This window comes from Manihot esculenta, chromosome 8, assembly GCF_001659605.2.
Source record: "Manihot esculenta cultivar AM560-2 chromosome 8, M.esculenta_v8, whole genome shotgun sequence".
In the NCBI taxonomy this organism is placed as follows: domain Eukaryota; kingdom Viridiplantae; phylum Streptophyta; class Magnoliopsida; order Malpighiales; family Euphorbiaceae; genus Manihot; species Manihot esculenta.
In genome coordinates this window covers 10,198,616-10,217,522 of record NC_035168.2, presented here as the reverse complement: position 1 = coordinate 10,217,522, position 18,907 = coordinate 10,198,616, and the positions used below count along the sequence as shown (strand labels likewise).

Genomic DNA, 18,907 nt, shown 5'->3' with positions numbered 1-18,907 from the left:
GAATTAATTTTTTAAAAAAATTAAAATTATTCATCATTAATTTTTATACAAAATATTAACTTTATACTTTAAAAATTAAAATTATTCACTATAATAACAAGTAAAAAAATAATAGATAAAATTTACAAATTCACCGATTTTAAAAATTAAAATAGCTATTTTTCAATTTTTATTATTTAAAAAATAATAAAAATAATTTTTAATAAAAATAATTGATTATGTAAAAAAATATTCTAGTCATTAAAAAATATAAATTCTCTAGTTAATTAATAAAAATTTGTGAAGAATTATTTTATTTGATGAAAATTAAATCTAAAAATTAATTTATTATTAAAAATTTAATAAAGAACTATTATGTAAGTTTTTATCAAAATCTGAAAGAGGTCAATAAATTACCTCTCTCTCTCTATATATATACATATATAACTTTTTAATTTAATTATGTTCCAAAATTATATACTTTGACAGCAAATAGGAGAGATAATATTATTTTAAATAAATTGATCAAATTAAATTAATATAAAATTTTAATTTAATTTTTTATTTATTCTGATTCGATTTAATTTTTAATTTTAAAAATTTTAATTATTTTAATTTGATTTAATTTTAATTAAAGAAAAATTAAAATAAACTGAATAATAATAATAATATAAATTTTTAACAATATAATTAGATTATAATTAAAATAAATTTTAAAATATTAAAAATAAAATATAAAAAATAAAAAATTTATTAAAAAATTAATTAATTAAACTAAATTAATCTTACCGAATTAAACCAATTTAATGATTCTATTCGAAATCAACTCAATTTTTACAAATATTAAAATTTGATTTTCATATTATTCCACCTACCCCAATGCTCACCCCTGCTTGTCCAGCTATAGGTAACAAGTTCTCCCTCGCATAATAACCACAACTTCTCGCAAGAGTTATCAAGGCAGTTACATTTCAGTTTTGGGGTCGCGTGTGTGGGCTTAACGACTGGAAACCGAAATGGTAAGCTCTCTTTCTACTTACTATTTCTCCTCTCTGATTCACTCATTTTTAGAGCAATATAAGGTGCTTAATCGATTTTTTTTTTGTCAAAGAAGATTTTGTGTTTGAACTCTCGTGGGTGTACATCCCATATGATTCAGTTGTTTTCATGGAGATTTTGGTGCTCTTTTCACTGCATTCCACAAAGTAAAGGCTAAGAAATTTTGGAATTTTGTTTGGGGTTGTTCGGAACTGTGAATTAAGTGTTATTTCCTTCTTCCCAAACCCATCAATGCACTGTGGTTTGTTTTTCTTCTTTTTCTGTCTAGGGAGATATTCTTCTCTTCTTCTAGCCCAGAATACAAAAGAATGTCTTTCAGCTCCTATGGACCCCTTAGGATAGTAACTTAGTGAGGCTGAGATTGGAGGATTTTAGATGTGGTCATCAGAATAAGAAAATTCAGCTGAACGGCTAGTGTTGTCTTCTTATCTGTTCAAGCAAGGACAAAGAAAGGCTTTTGTTTATTTATTTGTATATTTTTCGTGATATAATATCTGTTAAAATCTCTGTGAAAGGCATAACCCTTTGAAATCCCAAATTACAGATGATGAACGGAACACTACTACTGTCCTGCCTTCCTCTATTTGGAAATTGTTGCTTCTCTGCGAGAATTAATGCTTTGATTTCATGTTATTGATGCTTTGTTGGGACATGCAACAGATTAGTGCACATATGTGTCTGAAGTCATAATTTTCCCCCTTCTCTTGGACTGGATGAGGTGAAGGGAAGGCAAAGAAGGACTAGGGAAGGTTGGTTAATGGGGAAAAGGTTAAGGGAAGTGAAGTAAAAATTCTAACCATCTCTTGTTTGGGACCAAGTGCTAAAGGAAGGAAAGTAAATTGTTAAATACAAACAACATAAGTAGAGGAATAAAGTACTGAACACTACTTTTTATACTTTTGATGAGTCATTTGCACCTACTTACACCCCAAATTGGTGTGTATGAAATTAGGAGCTTTGGAGGATAAGGAAGGATAGGACTTACCCTTCACCCCAAACTAAAGTTCTGCCAAACAGAGTAAATATGCTGGTTAGATGGTATTAAAATTTAGTTCAAAGTCAATTTGAAATGTATTAGTCTTAGGAACTCCAAAGCAGTTAAAATGACTAAATTTTTTAGCATTATATGAAATATTGCTTTCTAAAAGTTGTTCTGTGTACTTGAATGTATGATGGCCTAAGTTTTGTCGAGTGTTGTCAGGCTACAGAGGTTTTTTCTACTCCTCTCTTTTCTCTTTTTCCCTCATTTTCCTCTCAAAGTTATAGCCAGTCAATGATGGAATTACATTAAGAGAGAGAGTTGGTTCATATGCTTTTAGGCATCAAAAAAGTATATATATTTTGGGTTTGAAACATCTAAAACAGATACAAGATTGCTCATTTGTGTGATAAGGGTATAGAAATTTTGGAAATATGCTCAAACACCATGAGCTCAATATGGATTGATTATGGTGCACCTAGATTTGACATGGACAGCGACGGCAAACATGACAAGGCTGGGTCCTTTGCTAGAGTTCATTTATCGGATAGCATTTGGATACTATTGTGTGCTCAGAGGCTATTGGTTTTGGGTTATGCACAATGCCCCTTTTATTAATAGGAGTGGAAGCAAGGACCTGTGAAGAGATTATTGTGGCTTCATGGACGCTAAACAAATATTTGATTTCCTTAGTTAATGTAGGACTTCAACTTACCAGTTTTTATATCATTCAATTTTCTAGTTTTTAACATACAGGAGGCACATGCTAATAGAGGTGATAGATGAAAATTCACTCCCCTGACCGACCCACATTAGAGAATATTTGAGGGTTAACTTTAGACTAAGAAATTTGGGGAGGATCCAGTTCACAAACAATATAGGAGGTTAGCATGCTGCATACATAAATGCAGCTTCATGACTTTTGGGCTGCTTGATATATTTATTTCACAGAGAAAAGTGTATCTTTTCATGTGCAATTTTCTCTAGACATGATCTACATGGACTCGTAGTGTACGTACATGGGATTTCATATGGACCCACCATGATTTTACACTGCCAGTCCATGTGAACCCAGTCTGGTTAAGTGTTTTCCTTTTCTTCATGCTCATATCGCAAACCAAAGTGTTTCTTTATTTTCCATAATCACCAAAAACTAAATATATTTTATTTTCTCATTAACATGGATAAATTGTAGCAATAGTAAATACTAATTAATTATTACAACTAGGTCAGTAGACTTTAATTTTGTTTAATTAATTTTAATTGAATATCTTTTAGTCAATCAATGAATTTTAAATCTCTCTTCGGCAATTATTTTTTATTGTTTTCTAGATTGATTTCAAACAATTTGGGATCCGTAGTACTAACTTATAATGTTTTATTCTCCTTAACAAGCTAAAAACCTTCACAGAAAATTGCTATGAATTAGTCTTGTGGGCACCAAATGTTTTAACGGCAAGCTTAAGGAACAATAAAAGTTGTCTATGGTAAATAAATCAAGTATGCTATGGAATGTCATCAAAGTTTAGGATGGCAAGTGGTTTTTTTTTTTTTGGGTAAAATTCAAGGGGATAGATATGTATTATGTATATCTGCTACTTTTTTCTCAGCTTTGAAAAAGACAACTAGACATTTTCTATGTATGTAAAGATATTTGACTCTACTTTATATAGTTAAATTTTATTGTACAAGCCTTTTATGCTATGATTGAACTTTCACATTTCCAATGCTAAGGTTGAATTGTAAAGAAATTATTAGGAAGAGGAATAGAACTTTGAATTTGAAATACTACAACAATGATTATGTAACAAATATTTGTCTTCTCTCTCCCTATATCTTATGGCGGATACCCAAGCGGCATCTCTTACTATCAACGTTTTATCAGAAGTCTAAATAAATGTTATATTTTATTAAACAAGTCTATGCTTTATGAGTGTTCACCCACTCATATTCTTTAAAAAAATTTTTAACTTCCTGCCCTCATAGTTAAAAGTATAATTCCTTTAGTTAGAGGAATTTTCTTTCCGCTGACTGATCAAGACGTGGTAGAAAATTTGAATTTGGTATTCTTCAATTGTATAAATACTTTTACTGTTAAGAAAGAGCCTGTGAAGAATTTAAAATGTCTGAGAGAACTAGATTGTAAATATTATTATTTTATTCAATGTGTGGATAAATGAGTTTTTCTATTTGAAATCATATACATTTATTTCTAATAGTACTAAGATTTTGTTATTTCTCTAGACATAATATTTTATTTAGATTTCATAGCATTAAGCATATTTTGCTCCAACAATTGAAGGCTTATCTTCCGCACCCTCCAAAATTTAGGAGCCTAGATCTATCATATCACCACCAAGAGTAAGAGAAGATAGTTGCATTACTTGTGAGTTATAATATAAACAATAAGAGAGAAGCTGAACAAAACAGAAAACAAACAGCAAAAAATACACAAGAAAAAGCTAGAAAAGGAAAAAAAGACAAACTCTTATTACCTATCATATTAATATAACGTGTTTGTATTTTACAACTTGTGACAGTATTGCTATGTTAACAGAAAGCTGAAACAATAAGGCAAAGAAGCTTCAACAGGATCAACAGTAGTATTGGTCTAATTCAGCTTGGAAGATCAGGATCTGATGATACTTTGATGGAAGAACAATACTGTATTAAGGAAATGCAGGAGCTGCATGGTTACCTTGACATGGTATGTTCTCCCCACCACAAAAAAAAAGGAAATATATTTACAAATTTAATGAGAAGTTTATGACCATATATATTGCATGCAATTAAGTTGCAACAAGAGATTATTCAAATGGACCCTTGATTTCATGTAGGGAAATTTGTTTATGAGACTCTCTTTTATCATATAAGAGACATGAAATTATACAAGTTAATTTGACTTCATTTAACAAATTAGGTGTTCATTTCTGGTTATCACCTCCATACCTGTCTTCCTATTAGGTATTTAAGGAAATTGGAATAGATTACCTCTATGGGTCAATTCAATTTTATATCATCAACTGGCACATTATTAAGGGATATATCATTTGATTACACATACAGGGAGGATGCAACTCTTTAATGTAAGTATATAAATCTATATATTGTTTAAGCCAAATCTTAAACTCTCTCTAATGCTATGTACCAAACTTACTAAAGCAAAGTAGTACGACCATACAATTCTAATGGAAAAAATGGTAATAGAGGCTTTGATTCTTAGTCTTTGAAAACTCTCATTGAATAAGCGTACGGAATATTTTGTTCATGTAAATAAGGTATATAGACTCCTTAGTCCTAATATAATTACAAAGCACGTCCAATTTATAAACAACATATAAATAAGATATCTACTCTATCTAGACTTTTTCACTTATTGAGAAATAAATTTCTCACTCTAATATCATACTAGAATTATAAGTCACAAATCTAACATTAAGCAATAATTTAATCTCTTTCTCCTTTCTAAATCATTTATCTCCTTTCTCAATGATTTCTAATGAAATTCCTTTTTCTCAAGTTTTAGAGAGAGAGAAATTGATAGTGAGAATCAACATCAACAAGCTATTGTTCAAATTGACACGATGCATTTTCACCATTTCTACCTCCTTCACATTCCTCATTGATATAATAGTAGCCTGGACAAACCACTCAAAATCATGAAGAAGACAGCTCTAGGAACCTGAAACTCCTTCACAGTCCTTCATTGTAGACAAATATATTTACTTGGTTTTAAAAAATAAAAATTCAAATAAATTTTTTACATAATCACGCATGACTTTTTTTTATATAAAAAAAAAATTTAAGTAATGAACTTTTTGTCATTCAAAATATGAGAATTGAAAAGAAACGAAGAATTGAATTTTTATAATTTGTTTTTACTATAAACAAGGGTGTTGGTGCAGATGCAAGATTATACTCGTAATCTGGCAAACTTACAACAATTGGGTTGCATTAGATGGTGGCTTAACTTAAGTTTGTATGTACATTTCCTCTTAGGTGAAAGAGATGATAAGACCAGGTTGCTCGCAGGAAATGCTACAAGTGGCATTGAATTCCTTGGCATTCCTTTTCGACATTCTCACCTCAATGTCCTCAACCCCAAGACCTCTTGCCTCGCTTTGACTCCATTTTTAGTCATAAGATGTATTATACATACAAGAAAAACACTCAGTGGTTGCTTTTATTTTATCTGATGTGAATCTATCACCTTGTCTTCTCTTTTTTTTTTTTTTCCTTTTTTGTACTTAATATCAACTAGTAAGTATAATTTGAAGAAACATTCTCGTGGTTTCTTGTTTGTATACTTTTAAAAAAAATTGACAATCTTTTCTCTCATGAAAAGATAAAATTATCCTTTTATGTTTTTCTCAAAATATGATTTTCTACTGTAATTATCAAAAAATAAATCACAATAATCAATAATTCACATAAACGTAAAATGCATTTAAGGATAATACTCTTAAACAACCTTTGAATGGCAAATCCCAAACCCAAAGATCAAATCCAAACTAATAACAAATTCCAAACCAAACTTGAAGGTACTAAAAATTGAAAAATCAAGATAGGATAGTTGAGTAATAAAGCCAAGGAAATATGCCAACAACAAATTATATCTCAAAGATTTCACTCTCCCAAATTCAAAAGATTACACATTTGAAATTTGCCCAAATCTAATAAAAACAGAAAAATATACCCTTAATTAATCCACATAACACAAAACATTAAAACTAAGAATTTAATTAATCAAAATCTTCAAAGAGATTAAGCCAAACAAATCTTTTTCTAAATAATTACATTTCACATAACTGCATCAATAAACCATATTTCACAAATCTAATTCACAATATAAAGCCAATCTTGAAGATTGACGATCTGCAACATGCATCGACAGTGATAGAATTAGATAAGGAAAGACAATCGATGGAACTCAGGAGAGAGGAGTGCAGAAGTGACTTCTGAAATATTAACAAATCTTCAATTTTAATGATCGTCTGATGACTAATGGAGACTCAATTAGTCGAAAAGAAGAAGAAAAGGAGGAGTTGATGATCGGTAATTTTAAGTGAGGAATTGAGGGTTTGGTTTGGGTATAACAGGGTGAGAGAGAGGACTTGGGATAGAGAGTAGCTGTGGAGAAAAAAAAAAAAGAAAAAAGAAAAAGAGCAAGAAGTTGAAGGCTCCGGTGGGATTTTGGTTGCAATCGAAGAATGGAGGAGAAGAAAACTGGGCTTTATCTCACTTCTAGGTTTGGTGGGTAAAATTGAGTTTTTAATGTTTTTTCTCTCCTTTAAAACGAGAATCTATCGGAAAATGAGACTTTAATGGAAGGAATTGCGTAATTATTTATCGGATCGAATATATAGAGGTATTTTAATATATTTTTAAAAATATAAAGCCTATTTATTAATAATAATAACATGATAAAAAATATAAATATATGTAAAATATTTTTAAAATATATAAAAAACTACTTAAAAAGACATATAAAGAGAAAAATATATAAAATTTAAAAAAGAGAAAAATATTATAAATTAGTATTATAATCACTTAGCCGAATGAAAAGAAATATATAGACGAATAATATATATAGTTACATACTTTAGTATTATTTAATATTTAAAAGTTTAAAAAATAAAAGTATTAAGAAATAATACAAATATATATATTAACACTAGAGTGAATATATATGGGAAACAGAGGAGAATAATTGGATTATCAAAATTACCATTCATTAATATTATTTGCAATTATATATTTTATTATTTAAGTAAATGTATTTTAAAGTTTATATGATTTTAAAATTTTAAATGTTTGCTATATTTATGTAGAATTGTAAATTTAGATATATTTATGAGTAAATTACACTTTGTTTCTAAATTTTAACGTAATTGATGGATCAGTCCTTATATTTCTAAAACTTAAATCTATATATTTAATCCGTCTAAAGTTATTTAATCCGTCTAAAGTTACTGTTTTCCATCCATTATAGACATTAGTTTAAAATTAGTTGTGGTTAAATTTTTTCTGAAAATACAATTTTTTTTTAAAATATTTTTTATAAAATCTTCTTAAAAATTATTTTGTACTATTTAAAAATAATTAAAATTGTAAGTATTTTCTAAAAGTTTTGAAATTATAAGTAATGAAGTTAAAATCTGAATCAAACTAAAATAATCGAAAACTAAATTAAAGATAGTTTCTTAAATCAAACCGAATATATAAGAAGAAAAATTAAATCGAATCAAATTGATCTAATTTAGTTCAGTTTGATCGGTTGAACTGATTTTTAATTTTTATAATATTTTTTTCATTGTATTTATAGTGTTTTAAAATTCAATTGAAATATTTTAGTCTTAACTTTTACTAATAATAAATTAATAATAACAATCATTAAACAATCTAAAAAAATAACAATATAAAAATTAAAATTTAACGTCTCTACTAATATTATTATATAATTCACTCTACTATTTTTCACATCATACATGAATGTAATATAGTCCATAGTCCAATAAAAATATAAGAAAATTAAGTAATCTAAAAGTCTAAAATTATATGATCTAAACTAGCATAAAATTAAACAACAAAAATACCATTCTCATTTTGCCATCTAAGTCTCCAACCAGCAGATGTGATAATGTGAATTCTTCAAAGTTGATATGATATTTGATTCGTAAATATAATAAATATTAGAATAATGTGAATTCTTAAAGTTGATATGATATTTAACTTGCAAATATAATAAATATTAGAATAAGTGTAATACCCGGCTAGAGTCCGGCATCGGAATTCCTAGAGTCCGGCATCGGAATTCCTAGAGTCCGGCATCGGAATTCCTAGAGTCCGGCATCGGAATTCCTATAGTCCGGTGGAATCTCGGGTGTCGGAACCCTCTAGAAGGGTAGTACATATGTGTTTCTCAAGTGTTTTACCTTGTTTTAATGTTTTAAGTATAAAGGAAATGAGTTTTTCAGTGAAAAGAGCTAAGGGAGAAAATGGCAAGTTCGGCCGCCGAAAGTGAATTTCGGCCGCCGAACCTTGCATGGTTTCGGATTCACGTTTGGCCGCCGAAGGTGGTCTGGCCAGCCACCTATAAAAGGTCCCAAGTCGGTGGAAGGATGATATTTTGCTTCCACCTTCAGCCAGAGGTGAGCCCAAACCCTTCCCAAGTTGACTTTCATTATCTTCTTCAAATCTTTCAAGGTTTTAACAAGATTTTTGTTATTTTTGAAGTTTTTGAGCATAAAACCCAAGATTTGAAGTTTGGAGACTTGAGGAGTGTTTTCCCCATATCTCTACGTTAGGACCCTTCATCCTCTCGTTTACCAGAGGTAAGTGAAGTTTCCTGACATCTTTTAATGTTTTAAGCAAGTTTTATGCAAGTTGGTTGGGTAGATATGCATGTTTAGGTTAAGTAGGTTTTATGTGAGTTTTGTGTAAAAGCATGTTATGTGTTGTGTTTGATGTTGTTGTTTGGGGTTTTAAGTTAGTTTTGGACCCCTTTGTGCATGTACATGAGTATATGCTAGTTGTGGTTTGGTTGGTTGCATGTTTGAGTGTGTTTGGGGGAAGTTGTGCATGAAACAGAACAAGTTTCTGTCTAACTGGAAAATCCAGTTTCGGCCGCCGAACGTGCTAAGGAGGTGGTTTCGGCTGCCTAAGCTCGCCCCCGAAGGTTTGGACTTTTGGCTCTGGAGCGGAGTTTCGGCCGCCGAAGGTGCCGCCGAAGCTGCCGCCGAAGGTTAGGGACTTTCGTCTCTAGAGTGCCTTCTAGCCCCCGAACCTTGCCCCCGAAAGGGTTCGGCTGCCGAAAGTGCTTGAGTTTCATCTCTGGAAGGGACTTTCGGCCGCCGAACCTGCCGCCGAAAGTGCCCTGTCCAGCCTTCCTTGGCATGCTTTAGGTGATTGTGTTAGGATGTTTTAAGGGGTTTTGGGGAGTTTTATAGAATTGTTTTTGAGTTCGTTTGGTCCCTCATTTGAGTCCACCTGTGTAGGAACGGACCAGAGGAACCGCAGAGAGCAGCAGCGAGCACTGCTTCAGCGTATTCAGAGTCAGTACAGAGTCAGCCAGAGGTGAGTAGAACGACACTTAATCTTTTATGTCACGAAATTATATGCCTAAAGCATGTTCATGCATCATGATGATATGTAATAGGTTGCTTGCACTAGTATCACGACTATGACGCATTGCATAATATATGATGATGTAGATGGACCAAGGCGACCCCAATAGCCCTAGCGATGTTATAAGACCTGGCCGAGCCAGGCATACTGACACTGGAGGGAATTTTGGTGGTCATGTCCATCCGAGATGTGAAATGTTTGTGATGTGATGCATTTCATGAGAGCATGTAATGAATGAACTGTTTTCAGTGTTTCTACTCACTGGGCTTTATAGCTCACCCCTCTCCCCTAACCTAGTTTTGCAGGTTCAGTGTGCAGGGCAGTCTAGCAGGGTACAGGAAGAGAAAGAGTAAGAGAAGTGTAATAGTATAGTGTGGACATGTAATGATGTAAAGAGATGTAATGGTTTTGTATAGTATAGTGCTTGACCTAGATGTAATCCAGATGTATTAAATCCCTTGTTGTATACATGGTATGTTTATGAATATGTCCAGTTGAGGAGTATGTATGACTAGGTTTAACATATACTGTGTGGACTCAGTTAGAGCTTTGATGAATGCTCTAGCAAGGGGAGTCTGTGTACAGAGTTAGTGCATGCACAGGTTGAACCAGGGTATGAGATGGTAGAGGTTGACAAGTTATATGTGATCATGTATGGGATTTTACAGGTACACAGAGAGTATAGCAGGCTTGCTACAGGTCCCGGCAGCCTTACGCCGATCTGGATCCTAGCGCCGGTAGCGGTCCGATTTCCGAGTCGTTGCAAATTGGTATCAGAGCCCTAGGTTCATATGGTCGGACCTAGTTAGAGAGTGTTGGGCTCATAGAGGGTCTAGTAGGTCAAGCACAATAGGAAAGCATGTCCACTAGGATAGGATGATGAGTCCTGTCTCTATGATGATGTCTAATGCCATGATTTCTACATGAGCATTGTTGTTCTGTGATGTTTCTATGCTGATGTGTACTGTTATGTTGTTTTCCAAAAAGTTAAGATGAGAGAAACTCGTCGATCTGTACGATTGACTAGAGTCCCACCAGTGAATGAGGGTTCAGCTGCTCGTCCTCCTGCGTTGCCAAGGGCAAGGTCTCAGAGGTCAAGCAGGGAGGGTACGTCAAGGGACCCTAGAAGGTCTTTTGACGAGAGCAGAAGAGGAGCAGATAGAGGAGGAAGCTCAGAGGAAGTGAGGGAGGCTATGGATGTGGATCAGGACAGAGAGGAAAGCATGTGTATGGACAGATCTGAAGAGGGTATGGGAGAATCTCAGGGAGACGCTCAGGTTTCGGGGTTTGGTTATCCACCCCATTATCCGCCCTTTTCCCAGGGCCCAGGGTATCCGATGGGGGGTACGTCGGATTACTCTAGCTTTACCCCATATCTACCTACATGCCTTACATGCCTTATCCTCGTTTTTACCCACCTTATCCCATGAATCCACCCACACCTTTCCCTCCCAGTGCAGCATATCCAGAGCCACGTTCAGCACCTTCTGCACCACCACCAGAACCAGAACCAGTAGCCCCAGTTGTCCAAGTACCTCAACCTAGCTCAGCTGAGGGAAGCAAAGTGAAAATGACAGAGTACCTGAAGTTGGATGCTCCCAAGTTCAATACGGGAGATGATCCATTTGAGTACCTCAGAACGGTTAAGATGATAACCGATGAGTTAGGAGCTGATGAGAGCAGAGCCATTGAGATGGCAGGGTTCACACTCAAATGCAAGAAAGCTCGAGAGTGGTTCATGAATTATGTGGACCCCAGGTTGGACAGCATGTCATGGGGAGAGTTCGCCAATGAGTTTGCTGGGTGGGCTTTTCCTGACAGTTCTAGGGAGCTGAAAGTGATAGAATTTGAGCAGTTGAGGCAGACCGAGGAGATGAGTGTAGATGAATACACAGACAAGTTCCTGGATCTGCTACAGTATGTGGGTCAGGCTTATGATACTGACCAGAAGAAGGCAAGGAGATATACTATGAGACTTCATCCCAGGTATGCCTCCTTGATTCTTCCAGCAGAGAAAGAGAGTTTCCACTCTATCGTGGATGCCGCCAGGAAAATAGAGGCGAGTGCCATTATTCAGGGCACAGTGAAACAGCAAGGGGCACAGTCGTCAGGTTCTAAGACCCCCAGTGTAGCAGCTTCGGGCAGCAAGAAGGGAGAAAAATTTAAAGGTAGGAAGGGCAAGTTCTGGAATAAGATCAAGTCTAGTCTGGGAATGGGTAGTGGCTCAAGCTCTGGCACAGGCAGTACAGTGTGCATGAGATGTGGAAGGCCGCACAAAGGAGTTTGTCGTTTGGGATCTACAGCCTACTTTAAGTGTGGGCAGGAGGGACATTTTGCTCGGGAATGTCCTCAGTTGACCTTTATGGCACCATCCCAGCAGATGAGCTCAGGCAGTGTGGCACAGCCAGCAGCTCCAGCCATGCCTCAGAGTAGTGGCAGAGGGAGAGGGAGAGGGTCAGCCTCTTCTTCAGCGGCAGGTTCCCAAGGTGAAGGTCCGGTAGCCCCAGCACGGATCTTCACTATGACACAAGAGGAGGCAAACACGTCGAACACAGTGGTGTCAGGTAATCTCATAATTGGGTGTTCTGATGTGTATGCTTTGATGGACCCCGGTGCTTCTCACTCTTTTATTGCTTCGAGAACCGTGGAGAGATTGGGTCTGAAGATCTCTGAGTTAGAGTGTCCTCTCTGGGTCAGTGGACCCAAATGTGACCCATCAGTGGCAGTGTCAGTCTGTCGCTTTAGTCTAGTGTTCATAGAGGGTAGATGCCTTCCAGCTGACCTAGTGGTTCTAGATCTGACGGATTTTGATGTCATTCTAGGGATGGATTGGCTATCTACATATGGAGCTACCTTGGACTGTAGAGAGAAAGTAGTTAGTCTAAGAGACCAGGATGGGTCAGTGTGTGTCTTCCGAGGAGATAGGAGGGGGACACCTCGCGGTTTGATCTCAGCCCTTCAGGCTCGTCGTTTGCTTAGGAGGGGTTGTCAGGGGTTTCTAGCTCTTGTGAGAGAGCTAGATAGACAGGTTAGGGAACCAGCCTCAGTTCCAGTAGTCCGAGAATATCTAGACGTCTTCCCAAATGAGCTTCCAGGACTCCCACCTGATAGGGAGATAGAGTTTGCAATAGAATTGCTGCCTGGTACCAGACCTATCTCTATTCCTCCCTACAGAATGGTGCCAGCAGAGTTAAAAGAGTTAAAAGAGCAGCTGCAGGACTTGTAGACAAGGGTTTCATCCGCCCTAGTACCTCACCTTGGGGTGCTCCAGTGCTATTTGTCAGAAAGAAGGATGGATCCCTCAGACTTTGTATCGACTATAGACAGTTGAACAAGGTCACTACCAAGAATAAGTATCCCCTGCCTAGGATCGATGATCTATTCGACCAGTTAGCTGGAGCAGGTTGTTTCTCTAAAATAGATATGAGGTCCGGGTATCATCAGTTGAGATTCAGAGAAGCAGATGTACCAAAGACAGCTTTCAGGACCAGATATGGGCATTATGAGTTCTTAGTAATGCTGTTCGGATTGACTAACGCCCCCGCAGCATTCATGGATCTCATGAACAGAGTTTTCAGTGAGTATCTGGATCACTTTGTGATTGTCTTTATTGATGATATCTTAGTGTATTCTAGAGATGCAGAGGAGCATGTCCAGCATCTGAGGACAGTTCTGTAGACTCTGCGAGAGCATGGCTTGTATGCCAAGTTCTCTAAGAGTGAGTTTTGGTTGCGGAGCATTTCCTTCTTGGGGCATGTTGTATCAGCAGAAGGTATTGAGGTAGACCCCAAGAAGATATAAGCTGTGGCTAACTGGCCTAGACCCACCTCCGTAACAGAGATTAAAAGCTTTCTGGGTTTGGCAGGTTACTACAGGAGGTTCGTTAAGAACTTCTCAAGGATAGCTGCTCCTATGACCAAACTGACTCAGAAAAATCAGAGGTTCGTGTGGTCGGACCAATGTGAAGAGAGCTTTAAGGAGCTAAAGAGAAGATTAACATCAGCACCGGTATTAGCTCTGCCTGTCAGTAATGAGGACTTCACAGTGTTCTGTGATGCGTCCAGAGTGGGATTGGGTTGTGTTCTGATGCAGAATGACAGGGTGATTGCTTATGCTTCTAGACAGCTGAAGAAGCACGAGGTGAATTACCCCATCCATGACCTAGAGATGGCCGCAGTTATTTTTGCACTCAAGATGTGGAGGCATTACCTTTATGGGGTTAAATGCGAGATCTTCACAGATCATAAGAGTTTACAGTACATCTTGAGTCAGAAAGAGCTGAATTTGAGGCAGAGAAGGTGGGTAGAACTGCTCAGTGATTATGATTGCAAGATTCAGTATCATCCGGGTAAGGCGAATGTTGTGGCAGACGCCCTAAGCCGGAAATCACTTGGCAGTTTGTCCCACATAGCAGCAGAGAGAAGATCAGTGGTGATGGAGTTTTATAAGCTCGTCGACGAAGGGCTACAGCTCGAGTTGTCTGGTACAGGTGTGTTGATAGCACAGATGAGAGTGACACCAGTGTTTCTGGAGCAGGTGGCTCAGAAACAGCATGAGGACCCTGAGTTAGTGAAAATTGCCAGGACTGTTCAGTCAGGCAACAGTGCAGAGTTTAGATTTGACAGCAAAGGGATCCTCCGCTATGGCAATCGACTATGTGTACCAGATGACATTAATTTGAAAGAAGACATTATGAGAGAAGCTCATAATGCAAGGTACAGTGTTCACTCTGGAGCCACCAAGATGTATCAGGATCTGAAAAGAGTGTATTGGTGGCCAGCTATGAAGAAAGAAGTGGCACAGTTTGTGTCCGCCTGTGAAGTTTGCCAGAGGGTGAAACTGGAACATCAGAAGCCGGCTGGAATGCTTAACCCACTGCCAATTCCAGAGTGGAAATGGGAGAACATAGCTATGGATTTTGTAGTGGGCTTACCGGCAGCGTCCAACAGGATAGACTCCATATGGGTGATTGTGGACAGACTGACGAAATCTGCTCACTTCATCCCTGTTAGGAGCAACTACTCTGTGGATAAGTTAGCACAGGTTTATTTGGAGGAGATAGTAAGGTTGCATGGAGTCCCAGTGTCTATAGTGTCAGACAGAGGACCTCAGTTCACCTCCAGATTTTGGTGGAGTCTGTAGAGTGCTATGGGTACAAGGTTGGATTTCAGCACTGCTTTCCACCCACAGATTGACGGACAGTCAGAGAGGACCATCCAGACCATAGAGGATATGCTCAGAATGTGTGTGTTAGACTTTGGCGGTCCTTGGAGGCAGCATCTTCCTTTGGTGGAGTTTGCTTACAATAACAGTCATCATGCTAGCATAGGGATGGCCCCTTATGATGTTTTGTATGGAAGAAAGTGCAGATCACCTGTTTGCTGGGAAGAAGTAGGAGAGGCGGCTCTTGCAGGGCCGGAGTGAGTTGAGATCACCAGCAGAGTGGTGCCCATGATCAGAGAGAGGATCAAGACTGCTCAGAGCAGACAGAAAAGCTATGCCGATATCCGCAGGAAGCAGATAGAGTTTCAGGAAGGTGATATGGTATTGCTAAAGGTGTCTCCAATGAAAGGAGTGGTTCGGTTTGGGAAGAAAGGTAAGCTAGCCCCACGGTACATAGGACCTTTTGAGATCTTGCAGAAGATCGGGAATGTGTCATACAAGCTGGATTTACCTACTTCTATGGAAAGAATTCACCCGGTTTTCCATGTTTCTATGCTTCGAAAGTTCGTGTCAGATCCGAGTAAGGTTCTTAGTGAGCCTGAAGTAGAGATCCTTGGAGATCTCACCTATATAGAGCAACCAGTGCGGATCCTTGACACACAGATTAGACAGCTAAGGAACAAGGAAATTCCAATGGTGAAAGTCCTTTGGAACCACCACAATCTAGAAGAGTGCACCTGGGAGCCACGGGAGTCTATGCTCCAGCAGTATCCATATCTGTTTTAGGTTAGTTTTTCCTCTTCTTTTTATGCGTTTAGTGTTGAGGAACATTCGGGGACGAATGTTCTTAAGGGGGAAGAATGTAATACCCGGCTAGAGTCCGGCATCGGAATTCCTAGAGTCCGGTGGAATCTCGGGTGTCGGAACCCTCTAGAAGGGTAGTACATATGTGTTTCTCAAGTGTTTTACCTTGTTTTAATGTTTTAAGTATAAAGGAAATGAGTTTTTCAGTGAAAAGAGCCAAGGGAGAAAATGGCAAGTTCGGCCGCCGAAAGTGAGTTTCGGCCGCCGAACCGTGCATGGTTTCGGATTCACGTTTGGCCGCCGAAGGTGGTCTGGCCAGCCACCTATAAAAGGCCCCAAGTCGGTGGAAGGATGATATTTTGCTTCCACCTTCAGCCAGAGGTGAGCCCAAACCCTTCCCAAGTTGACTTTCATGATCTTCTTCAAATCTTTCAAGGTTTTAACAAGATTTTTGTTATTTTTGAAGTTTTTGAGCATAAAACCCAAGACTTGAAGTTTGGAGACTTGAGGAGTGTTTTCCCCATATCTCTACGTTAGGACCCTTCATCCTCTCGTTTACCAGAGGTAAGTGAAGTTTCCTGACATCTTTTAATGTTTTAAGCAAGTTTTATGCAAGTTGGTTGGGTAGATATGCATGTTTAGGTTAAGTAGGTTTTATGTGAGTTTTGTGTAAAAGCATGTTATGTGTTGTGTTTGATGTTGTTGTTTGGGGTTTTAAGTTAGTTTTGGACCCCTTTGTGCATGTACATGAGTATATGCTAGTTGTGGTTTGGTTGGTTGCATGTTTGAGTGTGTTTAGGGGAAGTTGTGCATGAAACAGAACAAGTTTCTGCCTAACTGGGAAATCCAGTTTCGGCCGCCGAAGGAAGGTTCGGCCGCCGAACATGCTAAGGAGTTGGTTTCGGTTGCCTAAGCTCGCCCACGAAGGTTTGGACTTTCGGCTCTGGAGCGGGGTTTCGGCCGCCGAAGGTGCCGCCAAAGGTTAGGGACTTTCGTCTCTGGAGTGCCTTCTAGCCCCCGAACCTTGCCCCCGAAAGGGTTCGGCTGCCGAAAGTGGAAGTTCGGCCGCCGAAAGTGCTTAAGTTTCGTCTCTGGAAGGGACTTTCGGCCGCCGAACCTGCCGCCGAAAGTGCCCTTTCTAGCCTTCCTTGGCATGCTTTAGGTGATTGTGTTAGGATGTTTTAAGGGATTTTGGGGAGTTTTATAGAATTGTTCTTGAGTTCGTTTGGTCCCTCATTTGAGTCCACCTGTGTAGGAACGGACCAGAGGAACCGCAGAGAGCAGCAGTGAGCACTGCTTCAGCGTATTCAGAGTCAGTACAGAGTCAACCAGAGGTGAGTAGAACGGCACTTAATCTTTTATGTCACGAAATTATATGCCTAAAGCATGTTCATGCATCATGATGATATGTAATAGGTTGCTTGCACTAGTATCACGACTATGGCGCATTGCATAATATATGATGATGTGGATGGACCAAGGCGACCAAAATAGCCCTAGCGATGTTATAAGACCTGGCCGGGCCAGGCATACACATACAGATGTTGTAAGACCTGGCCAGGCCAGGCATACTGAGATTGTAAGACCTGGCCGGGCCAGGCATACTAACACTGAAGGGAATTTTGGTGGTCATGTCCATCCAAGATGTGAAATGTTTGTGATGTGATGCATTTCATGAGAGCATGTAATGAATGAACTGTTTTCAGTGTTTCTACTTACTGGGCTTTATAGCTCACCCCTCTCCCCTAACCTAGTTTTGCAGATTCAGTGTGCAGGGGAGTCTAGCAGGGTACAGGAAGAGAAAGAGTAAGAGAAGTGTAATAGCATAGTGTGGACATGTAATGATGTAAAGAGATGTAATGGTTTTGTATAGTATTGTGCTTGACCTAGATGTAATCCAGATGTATTAAATCCCTTGTTGTATACATGGTATGTTTATGAATATGTCCAGTTGAGGAGTATGTATGACCAGGTTTAACATATACTGTGTGGACTCAGTTAGAGCTTTGATGAATGCTCTAGCAAGGGGAGTCTGTGTACAGAGTTAGTGCATGCACAGGTTGAACCAGGGTATGAGATGATAGAGGTTGATAGGTTATGTGTGATCATGTATAGGATTTTACAGGTACACAGAGAGTATAGCAGGCTTGCTACGGGTCCCGGCAGCCTTACGCCGATCTGGATCCTAGCGCCGGTAGCAGTCCAATTTCCGGGTCGTTACAATAAGTATAAAAAATTATCAAAATCAATTCAATAGTAACAAAAAAAAAAGGATTTACCTTCCATTTTATATCAACCATCGAAATTGACGATGTTTTGAGTGTTTTTATTAATACTGCTACTTATCTTACAATTTGCAAATGTTGAAAAAACAAGTGAAAAATAACTCAATGTTTATCAAGTATGAAACATATAAGTCAATAATAATATAACAAATTAAATAAGAGTTTTGCATACCTTCTTCAAGTCTTTCCATATCTGCTATTTGTTTTTCAATAAACTTACCATAATGAGATCTTCAAAACTAATCTTGTGCACATATTAAAGCTTCAACAACTTTAGGAGTCAAAGAACTCCTAAAATGATCAAGTACTCTACTCCCAGTGCTAAAAGTCAATTCTGATGCAACAGTAGAGATAAGGACTGCTAAAATATCTCTAACCATATGAAAAATGATAGAAAACCTATTAGAATTAAGTTTCCACCAAAGTAATATATTAAATTCATTATTCTCATCCACCACTTAAATACTCTCATTAAGATAGCAATCCAAATCTAACTTATTTTTAACTTTTC

General features: G+C 37.5%; 1 protein-coding gene across 2 annotated transcripts; it reads left to right on the top strand.

Moving 5' to 3' along the window:
• The first annotated feature begins 859 nt into the window (after nt 1–859).
• LOC110620547 (pyrophosphate--fructose 6-phosphate 1-phosphotransferase subunit alpha) lies at nt 860–17,964 on the top strand. Of its 2 annotated transcripts, XM_043958689.1 has the most exons (4): nt 860–998; nt 4,575–4,724; nt 10,015–10,093; nt 17,874–17,964. In XM_043958689.1, the coding sequence occupies exons 1-4, from the start codon at nt 996–998 to the stop codon at nt 17,894–17,896; spliced, it is 255 nt and encodes an 84-aa protein (XP_043814624.1). In that variant the 5' UTR covers nt 860–995; the 3' UTR covers nt 17,897–17,964. The 2 variants fall into 2 exon arrangements, with proteins under 2 accessions (XP_043814624.1, XP_021620028.1); XM_021764336.2 differs by lacking the exons at nt 10,015–10,093; nt 17,874–17,964 and adding an exon at nt 6,017–7,180.
• Nucleotides 17,965–18,907: the final 943 nt, after the last annotated feature.